The 15,804-nt window shown below is 29.6% G+C and overlaps 1 protein-coding gene across 2 annotated transcripts in view; it reads right to left on the reverse strand.

Moving 5' to 3' along the window:
* mthl1 (methuselah-like 1) overlaps window positions 1–15,804 on the reverse strand; it is a 186,075-nt gene that overhangs the window by 86,746 nt on the left and 83,525 nt on the right. For both annotated transcript variants that reach the window (XM_067048368.1, XM_014420752.2), the window contains exon 2: window positions 1,595–1,673. In XM_067048368.1, coding sequence (XP_066904469.1) covers window positions 1,595–1,673 — 79 coding nt within the window. The remainder of the gene's footprint in view (window positions 1–1,594; window positions 1,674–15,804) is intronic.

Consider the following 15,804-nt stretch of genomic DNA (forward strand, 5'->3'; position numbering starts at 1 on the left):
AAATAAAACGAAACCAAATTTATTAAAACAAACGGTAAGAAGGGCTGTTTTTATGTAAAAAGGACTCCAAAAACGTGAAAACATTTTGTCAGTAATTATAAGATTAAAAATCAAAATCATTTTAAGATTTTGATTAATTATTACATAGTAATAATTTACTTTAAATATTATTTATGAGCTTACATATATTTCTCTAAAGATTAAGAAACATCAAACCAAAATGGCCGTGACATTTATTACAATGGAATGATGACATTTAACAGGATTTTAAAATATTAATACCAAACAATTCTGTATCATATACATAAATAAAGTGTAATCTCTGTAATCTTAACTAATTACTGTAGGGGTGTTCGGATTACTGAAAGATTGGATTACGGAAAATATTAGAAAAAAAAGATGCAAAAATTGCACAATATGAATTACATAATTATTATTATTATTTTACATATTTTATTAGAACAGTTTGAAGTTCTAAAAAAAATGTTTTCAATGCTAAGTGGTGATGTAATTTGTTAAAACTTTAAGATAGTTCATTTATAAGTGAAAAAAAATTTAAATAAAAATATACTCTTTGTATGGATTTATTTAAAACCTGATAAAAGAAAAGTTCTCAAACAAAATTTGGTTTATACAGTTTTCTACTATTATTCAAATTATTTACAATATAGATATTATTTATTTCGAATGCCAACAAAACATGTTATGAACACTTCCTTTGGAACTAGATTTCCCGATATTGAAACTGTAGAAATTTCTACTTCAGATTTTCACAGTGATTACAATAACTTGCATAAAGATTAAGCATCTAAAAATGTCCTTTACACATGTGCACTTTTATTTGAAAAAAAAAAATATGTTATTGACAACTGAGTTTTCTCAAAAAAGTACTTTTTTATGCCAGTTCGGATTACTGGAGTTTTCAGAGTACCAAAGATCGTATTACTTCGATCACACCGTGTTTGAAATAAGTTTATAAATAGCCAACTGGATATATATTTTCTCTGAATTATTTTGTGTCTTCCTTATACAATTTAGTGATATTTGAATGTGTATAAACCAACAACAGTGCATAGAATTTTATTTTTTGTAAAATATATATTTACTTCTTATTTTTTTCAGAATTTCGTATTTTAACAATTTATTTTGTAAATCATTGCTATCTATCTTTCTTATTGTTGCTTTTCAAATTTATTATTTCATATTCTTCCTAAAAAGTGTGAAATGTGTTATTTATACACATTATAATTCGGCCGAAACGTGAGCTATAAAAAGATTTTTTATTTTATCATCAAGACATATCGCTAAGAACATATTTGGAAATTTAGTAATTCAAATTACTCTGAATTTGTATAAAAACATGAATAGCTTAAGCAAAAATATACTAACATAATAAACCAACAACTTAAAAAGTTAAAAAAAAAAAAGGAAAGAAATATCACTTTTTTTTAACGGATTCAGCAAACTGAAATTAATTATTCTTCAATATACATACACGTTAAAACTTAAAATTAATTAAACCAAATATTTCTTAACATATCATAAATAGGATTAAACACCAGCATGAAGTTAAAATTATAAAATTCTCTCTTACCTGAATGTCCACCAAATGTTGAAGCACATGGTGTTCAACCAGAAGAACGCAGCAAGAATGATGAAATGCATGGCGATTGCTGAAATAAAAAAAAAAAAATATAAATTAACTTTATTTCAAATTATATTATTTCCAATAATATATATTATCCTATACTAATTATAGGAATAGTACTAAAATAATTTAGCTTGCCCAATATTTTTGTTCTGAACTTAGGACTTTTTTTAATAACCATGTTAATAAAAACTGATATGTGTAATGTACCCCAAAGCTAGAGTACCCAAATCAAAAAATAATATATAAGCAAATTAATTACATATGATAATATAAATGACGTATGATCGAACATCAAAATATTTTCGTAAATAAAAAAATTAATAAAATTGACTTATTTATCTCCTGATTCCTTTTTTTTTTTCATTTAATATATATTTCATAATTTAACATAATAATGAAAATATAAATACATTTTATCACAGAGCAAACTATATCAGTAAGTTTTTAGGACGATACAAAACGATGGCGCCAAACTAACAATAGCTTGAAGACGAGATGAAACAAGTCGGAACAGGTTCGCAGGTATGGTGCCTTCGGTTATCAAAGGATCTAAAAAAATATTTTATACCCCTAAATATGAATATAATTTGTACTGTTGAATCGATCATATAAATGATTAATTTTCTATAAAAAATTAATTTACACAGTTCTGAAAAGTAAAGATTATTTTTTGGCAAAATAAAATGCTTTGCTTAAAAAATATTCACTTTATTCCAAATAAATGTTAAAAATTCACGTTTTTAATAACAATTTTACTTATCAATAAAATAATAATAATAATAAATTTTAAGTAATAATTTATTTAAATGAGGATATATTGACTTTTAATACAAATCTAACCGAAATATTTTTATTGTTCGGTATTTCTAACATCAATTTTATCAGTTAGGCGCTAGAATGATTGAAATATCAGGCTAGAGTGACCAGCCTGGCGAATGTAGGACATATAACAATTTTGAAAAATAATGCTAGCTAAAAATATTAATTCTGCTGTTAGACATAGAATGATGAAATGTTTTCGCTAAAATCGACCAGGCAGAAGGACCAGATTATATAATCGATTTTATTGATTTCGCAACCACGACTATAAACATTTTGATTAAACTCAATATATCAATATATACTCAAATATTATTTAATTTCAGATAGTGTAATAGTTGAATGGCGACTTTAAAAACAAAAAAATATATATCTTTAATTTAGTTAATTTTTAAATAACTAACTATTTCTCATAGTTGGTAATAATAAATAACAGATAAATATGAAGTAAGAATGACGTCGATATTTAACTACAGGAGACAGCCGAGTGTTCCCGATTAATTTGTAGACGGCTTTATTGTAATTTTGTTAAACTGTTGTATTATAGACAGGTATAAAGTGGATATTCGTTTTTCACATCTTAAAACTAAAAAAAATGTTTACTATAATTACTATTACTATAATAGTTCATAAATGTTAGACCCACTAACTATGAAGGCCTGTGGGTGTGGAACACAAGAGTGTTGGTTCGTTCCGATTAAAATTCCATCGCCTGACATTACTATCGACTAACAGTGCCTCAACACTAATCCCCAAGGACTTCTTAGGACTAAATCGTAACTGCATTATGCAATGCCAGCTATAATAGAATAAGAATTCTCATAGCTGAGTACCATTATCGGAGATATCGAAGAATGTAGTGACAACAGAGCTATCGGTGTAAATGTAACACAAATAGAACCTAAGTATTTCGTCGGAAATAAAAATAAAACAGTCTCTATAATTCAGTATTTTTTTTTTATTTTCAAATCCTCTTTATTGATATATAACTACTCTTGAAGTACTCTTCTATAATTCAGTAGCGTTCGTTTTAGAAATATAGGATAAAAAAAAAATGATTTAGTTTGTCGCGATGGAAGGTTAGGAAAGTTGATTGGTCAGCACAAGGGAATGAATAAATATAAAATAAAATTATTTAAAAAAAGAGTTATTCTCTTTTTTATGGATTATGGAAAAAGTACACAATTATAATTTTTAAATTAAAAAAATTGCTAAAATTAAGTTATGAATTTTAAATTGTGTCTCAATTATGAAAAATTTCGAATTATGTATATTAAAATTAACTTAATGTTTATTGTCACGACAAAAATAAATCTTGTTCTAGCAGTGGTACTACTTGTTAGATAAGGATTCTAACTATTGACAATATCATCTCGATCCTAGAATGGTACTTCTAACGAAGGCGTTCTAATGCGAGGAGGCATACGGATATAAATATATATTTAATAAGGTTATTTTAATAGATATTTTATAATTGTGCTGAAAACAAATTATGTAAGATGTTTGGAAACAAATTTTAATAACAAGTATTTTGTAAATGTTAATAGGGAAGATTTCCGTGATATCCCAAGGTTGGGACGTAGTCTTCCTTGAAGACAACCAGATCTGGACCAGCGGACGCAACGAGCCCAATTATAGCTAATGATGGTCTCGGGACCTTCCTCCAATTATTGCCTGGAACTAATTCCTGCTAACCCCAAACCCAAGGTTCGACCGCCGCTGGAGGATCTCTCTGGAACATTCCCAGTTATCCAATTCCTTCAGATTATACACACTGCTTTGCTAAGGCTCTGAATGTTATCTGCTAAGATAAGCTGAACGCTTTGGAATGCTTGGTGCTTTTGGAACATTAGAGCTTCCGAACTCATTAAAGTGCGACCTGGATTTCGAGCGTGTAGATAAGGCACAAATCCAAAGGTTTAAAATATTTTTAACTAGAAAAGAGATTAAATAGTGTTTAAAATGGAGAGATAAATTTGTCTTACTGATATCAGTATACCTTATATAATATATGATAGAGTTTATAAAAATAGCGTTTATATAAGATATATATTTGGCTATCAAAAAGCTCTGTTCGATTTTAAGAGGGAGGGGGATACGCTGTCAAGATGATGTTAGATGTCGGATACTGTGGAAAGGTTTCATTCAGTTCAAAAACAAAATTTCATCACCTTCTTTTTGGTCATTTCTGATATACGAGAGGGTTATCGACAGGATACCCTCCCCTATTCTAACATTAGGGTAGGGAGACCTACCCTATTCTAACATCATGTTGGAGAATGGGTCAAGATTTTATTACGTGGGACAAATTCGAACCAGCACCGCTGTAGTTTCAAGGTTGCAAAGACCTACGCCTCAACTCTTTCAGCTACAGACGGCTCTCATTCAGCTCAACAAACCATTTCCGACTATATTCGGAAACTAGGATTAGTGTAAAGATATTCGCGACGAGTGTCACATCTTTGCATGTCACTTGAGTAACACATCTGTGAATCTCTCTGCATGCTCAGAACGAGAAAGAACCTTTTTTAGAACCTACCGCAGTACAGATTTGAACTGGCACCCCTGCAATTCTGCAAGTTGCTGAGACCAACGCCTCAACTCCCTTACCTACAGACCCTATACTGATTCATCATAATTCAAGACCACCTACTGCTTTGTGGATTCGCCAGAAACTCTCCAAACAAGACTAGGAAACCCTGTCACATCTAAGCACCTAGTATGGCAAAAAAATAAAAATGAATGAAACAAAACGTTTATTAAAAATATGAAAAAATTTATAATATTTTTGTTGTAAAATCGGCAGGAACTTTCTGTTATACCTAATATTTACTGGGGTAAACTTAAAATAATAGCTATATATAATAGTACATGGTTTATGAAGTAAAAAACTGAAAGCACATTGCTTCATAGATAGATCCTTACTAAAAGTATTATACAAATTTATCAAAATATTAAATTTTAAACTTTATTTGGACAAACTGGAATCAAATTTGTACCTATTTGCTTCTCATCCTCTCAAATATTAAAATCAACGAATAAATAAGAAAAAAAAACCAAACCAATAAAAAAAAAGTATTTCAAAAATTTAATTTTGTACTTTTTCTTCTAAAATGATATTTTTTTTTCTAGATAATTTATTAGTTAGTGATTTTTATAAGTTTAATTAAAACCTAGCCTAATAAATTTATATTTCAAGAAAAAGAGTGATGATCAAATTGTGTTAAAAATCTGAGAATGGAAGGATTGGTACCTGCTTCTGGCCAAATTGGCAACATAGGGAACATTAAGGATTTTGAATCGTGAGGATTGGATACTAGAAAAGAAAAAAAAAGTAACATATAAAAAACTTCTTTTTCAAGAGACCTTAAGATATTTCAAACCATATTCTTCTTTATGAATATAACTTTATGATGTAAATAATAAAAAAGTATAATTAATGATTGAATTTCTTTTTTTATTAGTGAAGAAATAACATTATGTTCAACAAGAATTAGAGAAGCTTGAAGATGTTATGCCAGTAATGTTAGAAATGTTTTTTCTTTATGCTAACAGCAGCCGTCGGCGGTGTTAATAACCTGTACATCACGGAGCTTCGTAGAGGCGAGAAAGGATTATGAAAAACCAGCAGACTGAATCTAATTGCTCAGAATTATTTTATAAATTATAGCGAAGAGAGGAGTGGCTAAGGCTACTGCACAACTCCGTTATAACAGTAAATCCTTCTTACACTAGCAGTGAACTATCGTTTCAAGGTAGCACTGAACTCTACGCTTGTTACGTTAACAACATAAGTGTACCCAGGAGTTCGGTCTGGCAGAGAGAATTATTCGTGTATTCCATCATCAACTAGAAATATTTGTTGAAAAATGATACTGAAAAAGTAATTCGAACTGGTTAGTTTAAATATTGTGTTGGATTCCAGGTTTTATTTACTGACATTTTAACGATCCACTAACTGAAATATCCATATTACTGCAGGAAATTAGGAGACGCACACTCCAATGTCATTAGTAATCATTACTGAATAAGTTTATGAGGAGAAGGTGGTGGAGGGTACGATCGCCAATGATACACCAATAAACAAAACTTGTTTATTCGTGCTGACATTTCGACCTGAATTTCAGGACTTCTTTAGACAAAACAAAACAAGATAACAACCTTAATTCAGAGAAACATAAAAAGAAAAAGGAAATAATGATAGACAAACTTGGAAATACCCATAACAAAAAATTAAGTAGATAGGAGTTTATACTAATAGAAGATAAAATATAATATTGTTGAGGTAAGAATCATAAAAAATAAATTATAAATTAAAAAAAAAATAGACAGTGTTCAAGTAAAAAAAGAAATAAACGTAGTGAAAGAATATGTAAGTGATAAGTAATGAAACATCATAATATATGTAAGTAATTTCTAAAAATAATGAAAGCTATTCAAATCAACATCATGAAATATATGAAAGAAAACAATATATATGATAAATATAAACGATACAGAGTAATATAGGTGAGTTAAAAAAAATAAAAAGCTAAAATAAATATAGAATTTCCGGAAAAGTAAATAAGGAAGAAACAACAGGGAAGAGATTTGTGAGAGTGGAAAAAAAAAGAATAAATATTTACAAAAACACAGAGAAACTTACTAGCCTGGCCAAAGATGCTGTTAAAAGTGAGTGGGGTCCGTTTCCTCCGATAAATAGCAAGCATAATATAATACGTTAAACCAAGTGGAAATAGTTATAGGCATGTCTAACTAATAACTAAGAAATCAATTTATTCAAAAATTGATTTAAAATGAATTTAATTAATACATATTTAATATATATAAATATATTTGTAAAAATTAATGTGAACCCTCATAAAACATTCAGTTAATTATCAACTCAAGATCCTACGTCAAAATTATTATCGACAGCATTAGTTACCAAGATTATTCATGACTAATGCTATATTCATAAAAGATGGGCATGTAAGGAGCGGATCTCTAAATTGTTAATAAACACTGAACCGACGGGTAAACGTCCGAGAGGTAGACCGGAACGTAGATGGGAGGATTGCGTTAAAACTGATTTAGTAGAATTGCGTTTGCAGGTGCATCATTATTATTATTATTATTAATGTTATATTAATAGTAATAATGAATACTCTAATAAATGATACGCCTTTAAAGATAGTAAGCAGCTTTCAACACGTGGATTCAGTTGACACATGCTAAAATTAAGCGTGTGGCCTTAATTATAGACATGCGACTGACAAAGCGATATACAAATGAGTTATCAGGCACGTGTCTTTTAGAACATGTTGAGCAAACATCATCTTAGGGCCGGCACAAAGCATAACATCTCTCCCATAAGTAGCCCCGTCGGAGCCGATGACATCAGCCTTAACAGCACACACTCTTAGCACACAGCATGGAGTCGAGGCTCTGTAACATTCGATATTGAAATGCTTTCGATACAGCTCTGCAGTGGCGTTCGCTCTCAGAGCAATGTCATCTTCCCATTTAGCTTATCTCGCCTGACCCAAATATGTCATTAGGCTCTTCTCAGAACTAAGAAAAGGGAAATGAGACGTTTATTTCGCCGAGGATTATTAAAGAGTGCCCACATGCGTTTAATTATTTTTGATAGCCTGTAATTTTTTAAACGTGAAACATTAAAAAAAAAAAAAAAAACGTTTCTCAGAAAACGAGATAAGTGGACAAAGACTTGTTTTATGTTTCGTTCATGTTTTTACTACTAGGCACTAAAAGAAAAGAAAAGTAAATTCATACATGATTTTTTTTAATAGCCAGGAATGTAAAAGTAGAATAAAGAGGAAATTCTTCTTACAACTTCATACAAGTATGAAATCTGTAATAATGTTTGTAAATATATATATATATATGTATATTAAATTAGTGTTATGAAAAAATTATTTAAAAAGATATCGCGATAAGAAGTTTTGGCAATCTGTTGAATAAAAATTATTCCTAAAAAAAATCTAATTTAATTTTTCAAAAATAGTTGTTGGGTTAATTGGGTTTTAATTCTAGAAATATAGCAAAGGATTTTTAACTTAACGTCCCTTAAGTAAAAAAAAAAAATTCGAAGATAATTGGTCGAGTTCTCCTGGAGCTAATGAAGATTTCCATAATTTTTGGAAATATTAATATCAAAATATCTATAGAAAAAAAATTATGTTTTGATTGTCTTGAAAACTAGTATTAAAGGATTTTTCAGGATGCTAAATATTCTTTTTTTTACCAACTTTACTAGAAGTGACTTTATGTTTTTTGGATTTGTCAGTAGTATATGCTCACTGAAATCCTTCAAATATAATTTAATTTTGTTACTAAAAAAGATACAAGCAATGCAATGTGTATGTGTTTTTTAGATGAAGAACAAAATGGGTAAGAAGGTATGAGAAAAATTACTTTTAAATTAAGTTAAAATGGGCTGTTTAGGATTGAACATGTATTAATAAACGAGTTCACAAATACGTGATTGGTTGGAAAAAAAAAATTCTAGAGCATGCTTAGCTGAAACCCATACCACAGACATCATCAGTGATCATAATAATTATGGCTATCAATTATACTGTCAATTATCATTAACAATTAATTATGGGATTATAAAGATAATAAATGGGATTATAAAGATAATAAAAGGTATTATAAAGATAATAAAAGGTATTATAAAGATAATAAAAGGTATTTTATTCTACCAGTGTAAAGGAATTTATTCATCATAATAATTATGGCTATCAATTATACTGTCAATTATCATTAACAATTAATTATGGGATTATAAAGATAATAAAAGGTATTATAAAGATAATAAAAGGGATTATAAAGATAATAAAAGGTATTTTATTCTACCAGTGTAAAGAAATTTATCCATAGAAAATATTAAAAAGCATTTAGCTTGATGAGGATTATTGCAGGCCCGGCCTAAGACTGGATTAGAAAAGAGCACTTATTAAACAAATTCAAAAATAGCTCTAGCATCTTTAAAATGAACTATAAATTGATTCTGAATCAATAATTGCCTATTTAGTTTTCATACATAGCAATTATAAAAGCGAAACAATGATAAACAATTACAGACTACCCCCGCTTAGCTATTGGAATCTGGACGTTGCTATGCGAAGGCATGTTAATAAGCAATTAAAGGAGTTAATGGGAGAGTTCTCAAAGGCCATTGGGTTTATTGACCGCTATGCCCAGTCCGGTTCAAATGTTTCAAATTATAAAGATCGATTTTGAACACTTTCCCTAGTCACTGTATGAGAGCTCGGGTAAGCATGACACATGCTTACAATAGATAGCTTCCACAGTCTGTGAATAATTTGATTTTGTAGTGAGGTAGTTTAGCGAAAAATGACCGTGAAGGAAAAAGTGTAATGAATAGGGAAAAACATTATCACACCATACCTGTGACCATAAGTGTGCCTGAATAATAAATTTAAAACAGAAATAGAAAATCTTTAGAATGTTTAAGACGAGCGTATAAAAAAATAAATCTACTATTTTTCAAACTAAAATACTACCTGCTCATTCAAGAAGTAAATGACATTTAAAATTTAAAAAATGCTAACGAACACTTTCTGGGCCGGATGCAGCAGGTTTATAGTGAAATAAAACGCGTGAAAGTAGCAAAATTTTTAAGCTGCCATAAAAAAAAGTAGTTAGAAAAATTAAAACGCTTTTATTACTCATATTAATTATTTACTATAATAATTAAGGTTTTATATATCATTGGATAACTATTAAAACTGAAAAAAACCTAAAAAAAAAATTGGCAGATGTTGAATTCCAGGAACATTTTGGCATTACTTAATTGTCAACACCAAAAAATAAATAAATAAAATAAATAATAATAAAACAAAAACAGGCGGATTTTTAGTTTCCATTTTTCGAATTCTATATTTTGAAACGTAAATTCTTATATCTTAAGAGGAAGGTGATTAATTTTCTGTTTTCAATTACAAAGATTCATTATTGAAAAAAAGAAACTAACAGATAGTTTATATATTAAAAGTATTTAAGGAGAATGTTAATTTGTTAAAATATGTTCAACAATTTTTATTAATATCAAAATGTTTTAAGTATCGGCTAATAGAAGTCAGGAATAAAAATTTGGGTTAAACACTCCAGTACAAACTTCCAAGGTGGGAGAAGAAAATTTTTCAAGAATGCTGAGCTGCCCAAATAAATTGGGTTACTAAGTAAAGAGGATACTTATATCTAGTCAGATAATTTTATTTTAAATCTTATAATGTACAGGGATTAAAAAATTGAAATCTGTATCGCTACAACCCATGAAGGAAGTACTGTTACTAGATCAACGGATGTGCAGGGTGGTGATTTGGCTAGAATCACGCTCGACCGCCAGATTTGTACCCAATTAAGGGTACCAAATTTATGAGGCAGGGTAATGTATAAGCATAGTAAAGTAAAAATATAATATCTAATGGTAATAAATTATTTTTGTTTTATTTATCATTTTCGTTCTTTTTATATATATTTTCCTATGTATTCTTTCTTTTGTTTTCCTTTATTCATTCATACATCTAATTGTATTTTCTTCCTTAGCCGAATATATCTTCCCTTTCCTGCCACATCTTTATCTTAAATATGTTAAAAACCCTTTTATAATCCTCGCAAGTGAAATATTTGTTCATATCGGGAGAAGATAATTGACCGTATGAAGCAGATTGTAGGATGATAGTTCGATTAGTCGCCAATAAACCAACAATAGAGTAGAAAGAACTGTTTAATTTTAGCCAACGTTTCGCCCCACTTTGTAGGGCTTCCTCAAGGCTGATCCTGATTGAAAAAGTTTTAAGACTGTACTCTTCACAGCACCTGACCGCTCGACTATCTTCCTACAAACGAAATAATTATTCCTGAGGATGGTATATTAGCCAAAACGTAGAATATTTTATTTATTAAAATTGATAAAATAATTTTAGCTTTAAATTTTTGGCCAGAACCAGATACCGTTCCTTCCATAATAAACTTCTCAACCACCCAAATCCACTTGTTTCTAATCTGGCTTCTCCTTCATTACCTCATAATCCTCCTAGGCGTCTGAAAAGAAGATGGCCTCGAGATCTCTAGAAATGTTATTGAAGTTCTATCAGTGGGTAGATTCTCCACATGTTTTTATCATGTAACTACGTCACCTACAGCAAATTTACTTGTTGTATATATGTGTATACAGTTGTAAATATCAATAAATAAATTATTAAAAAAAAAAAATGCTTCAAATTTAATCCTTCGTAAAATCCTCAATGCTCCTTATTTTGTTACTAATAAAACCATCCATAAAGACTAAATGTTCCTTATGTAACTGATCTAGCCCGAATCCGATATTATTCCTTCCATAATAAACTCCCTAACCACCCAAACCCACTAGTTTCTAACCTTCCTCTTCCGTTCCTGGCAATCCTCCGAGGTGCCTGAAAAGAAGATGTCCTCGTGACCTTATATTGTAAACTGTTTTTAGAGATCTACTACTGGGTTTTGAGTTTCTCTACATCCTGTATCATATCATTATGTCCTTATGATCAAATTTACTTGTTGTATTTTTTATACAGTTGTAAATATCAATAAATAAATAAATAAAATCTTTAAATTTTAAAAGATTTTTTTCTTTCGCAGTTTATAAACATTATTACCTTAGTTTTCGAACTTTGACCACTTTGTTAGGCACGTGCTAGGTGTCATAACAGCCTGAGTTACCTGTTGGGAAACACCGAAGTCTAACGACAGGTAATCATTTCAATCCGAAATAGCTGTTTTGTAATTTATATCGTTTCCAATTGTACCTGACAGTTCGATTGAGCAGAATGGTTAGGTAACGATAAGAAAAATCTGTGCTTGATATTCAATAAATAAAACAACAAAAAAAAAGATAGAAAATGTTTATATGGAACTGTTCAAAATCCATCCATTACTGTACTTGTTTATTAATTAATTTTATTTATTATAGGATATACTATTTTATAAGATTATATTATTTAAATGTTTAACTATACATATATATCACTAATCTATAAAAGAATATTATTGTTATGCGTATGATGATAGGCCTTGACTGGTTGACGTATAAATGATGATTGGCGTAGAGCCTTGAAGCCGTTGTGACTCTGGGCGTGTATGATGGGTGTGTTGCATTAACATTCTTCAACAAGTCATAAAAAATTATGAACATCATTTGCTCTTTTTCTTTCCGTCTTAAATAAATGAAAAAAAAACAAACAAAGAATTAAGAAACAAATTGTCAAATAGAATCCCCTTATTGCGTTTTTTAATATATTATTTACTTATTTTTTCATGTACAATTTTTTCAAAAGAAGTTGGCCTCGAGATCTCCTCCTCTAGAAATGTTATTGGAGTTCTATCTGCGGGTAGATTCTCCACATGTTTGTATCATGTCACTATGCCACCTACAGCAAATTTATGTATATTTGTATACAGTTGTAAATAACAATAAATAAATTATCAAATAAAATAAATAAATAAATTTTTTCATGTCATTGTTATTCTTATTTATTCATGTTTATCGTTTAATAGTTTGATTATGTTTATTTTATTTATCCTTCTGTTTGTATATAGTTAGAGAAAGATTTTATTTATTTATTTTTATTCTTATATTAGTTTATTTTAGTATGAATGTAATCAGTTATCATTATTATTACTTATTGTTCAATATTGTGGCAGATTGTAATATTTATCAATAAATAATTCAATAAAAAAAAAATTTGTTTTACTTATATGTTTAGTTGTGGGAGCAGTTTTAAATCATTAATGATCAGAAAAATCGCTAATAAACATTTTGAAAGTATATTCAATTCTAGAGAGCAAAACTTCCACAATATATAAAACAACTGAATTCAAATTTAAAACTAGTCTTAATATAAAACATTCACATAATGTTCGTAACATATTTTAAAACATTTTCTGTAAATTTTAAATTAATTCACTCGACATGACCTTTCCAGCATAACAAATATTTAATTTTTTTATGTACTATTAATAGTTGTTTAAATATTTTTCTTCGATAAGCGGTACATAAACATTTTGAAAAGTCAATGATGCTGACCAAATTGTAGGAAACAATCAATCTCCCTTGTTAACACAATGGAGGTCTGTTGGGCTCTTAGCGTGGGCTAGGTATTGTAGCATTGTGCCACCTACGCAGTCCATTTAGAGAAAGTGACGAAACAAAGGCTTCCCACCAGGCACCCGAGCGTCCATCATTCAATTAATGGAATTAGAATAATTCATATGCATAATGCATGTGGAAATTAAATAATTTAGTACGGATTCAGGTACTGACCTCCTTAATACGCATCTGAGTGAGTTAGGGTTTTCCATAACTGATTGAGCAAGTTAAAATGACAATGAGCATATAAAATAAGTAATTAATAGTAATAATTTGAATTTATAAATTAGCAAAAAAACTCAAATATAAAATCAGGCTCTACTAGTGTATTTAGCAACCTAATACAGTTGGGCATCACAAGTTTTCTCTCTCTCTATAGAACATACTTTTATGAGTATAAAGGGAAAGACCCAGTCATGAGGGAACTAAATGATTTACTGGAAACAAAAATTAGATCTGTCTCTCTCTCTCTCTCTATATATATATATAAATGAAATTCTTTAAAATTTTAATTGTAAAACTCATAGTCATAGTAAAGACAAATAAACACTATATTAAGTAACTTTACAATGTTTTGGTATGAAGAAAAAATTTCAAAGTATTATAAACTTCTTTGAGAATGTCCTCACCAACTTTATTATTTATAATTTAAAAAGATAATTAATTTCGAAATTAAATTCAATTTAATTAATCATGTTTACAGTAGTAGGCGATACACCTAAATAAATTAATAATAACGGTTTTTATAAATTCAAATTATAAGAAAAAAAATGTTATTTTTAAAACTATTAATTAGAACGCTATGACTATGACGATTTTGCTTGCTTAATTTTTTTTTTTTAGGTGCCGTATACAACTACAGGGTTAGAGGCACCGTATTCTGGATATCGTGGTTACATTTCTTGGTACAGGTTGTTCTCCTTTATGAGTTTAAACAAATTCTTCCAATTTTCTGGCAGTAAGGCTTGACGTTGCCCCGAAGGCCAAGAGACGTTCTTAATAATTCCAGCCGCGAACAGTGTTCCGGGATATGCTCCATCGTCAGGTTACAATTACAACTATAACATGTCGGTGAAGGATTTCTTTCAAGAAGATGCTTGCGTGTTAATCTTGAGTCGGGTTATGATGGATTGTTATGTTGGATTGGCGATTTTCGATGATTGGCGGTATAGATTGAGTATCACCAAGTATTGTCTTTATTTTATTTGTTTCAGGTACTTTGGACCAAAAACAGCCCCATGCTTACTTGCATTGGGTCAGAACCGATTTATGGTAATCATACAGCGCCAAGTTACAATCAGGCACTGGAAATAAGGTGCATGCTTCTTTGGCAGCTGTGTCAGCCAGTTCGTTTCCCGTTATACCTGCATGACTGGAGAACCACAGAAAATTTACCTTTCTATGAATTTTTTATATGAAAGTTATGATGGAAAAAACAATGGGATTGTGCGAAATTTGGAAATTTTGAATATCCTCGAGACTGGAGTAAGAATCACTACAGATCACAATGCAGGAGCCAGTTACTTCATGTGCTAACGTTAATGACATCTGACGACATTGAGTGTTAACGGAAGTGCTTTTGAGAACTGGACTTTTTTCTAAAATGTTTTATGATTTGGAATGCTGATCTAGAAATCTTTAAAATAAAGTGATTGTATTGGGGGGGGCAGTATTTATTAATTTAAAGAAAAATTAACAGACATAAATTTATGTTTTATTAATAGCTATTTAAAATTATAGTAGTTAAATCGTGGAAAACAATTCCTGGTTTAACCCATGACTATTACGGTAATACTACAGAATTTTCTATTTTCTATTTTCTAGAAAACCCGTAAGGAACATTCCTTGAAAAAAAAAAAAAGATTCAGTAACGAGTGTGTTTACAAAATGGAAGTTTAAATTATTTTTAAAAGTTTCGGCTCACCAAGAACTGGTCATTGGGCTGATGTACTGCCGATTAGAAACACAACAAACAATTGTTGATTAAACGAGAGACAAACAGTGCTGTCATCCTCTTCTGTTTGTTTTTCGAACTGATACCGATTTCCTAGAGCTACTGCCCATCCAAAGCCTTACAAATAAATGATCTTGATTAATCGCAGCCCTGATTTTTTAATGATTGCATACTGTTGAAAAAGTTCTCGAAATAGACATTTGTACTACGATTGGTTATAAATAT

The sequence above is a fragment of the Halyomorpha halys genome, unplaced genomic scaffold (assembly GCF_000696795.3).
Source record: "Halyomorpha halys isolate HHAL.00 unplaced genomic scaffold, Hhal_1.1 Scaffold288.1, whole genome shotgun sequence".
NCBI lineage: Eukaryota > Metazoa > Arthropoda > Insecta > Hemiptera > Pentatomidae > Halyomorpha > Halyomorpha halys.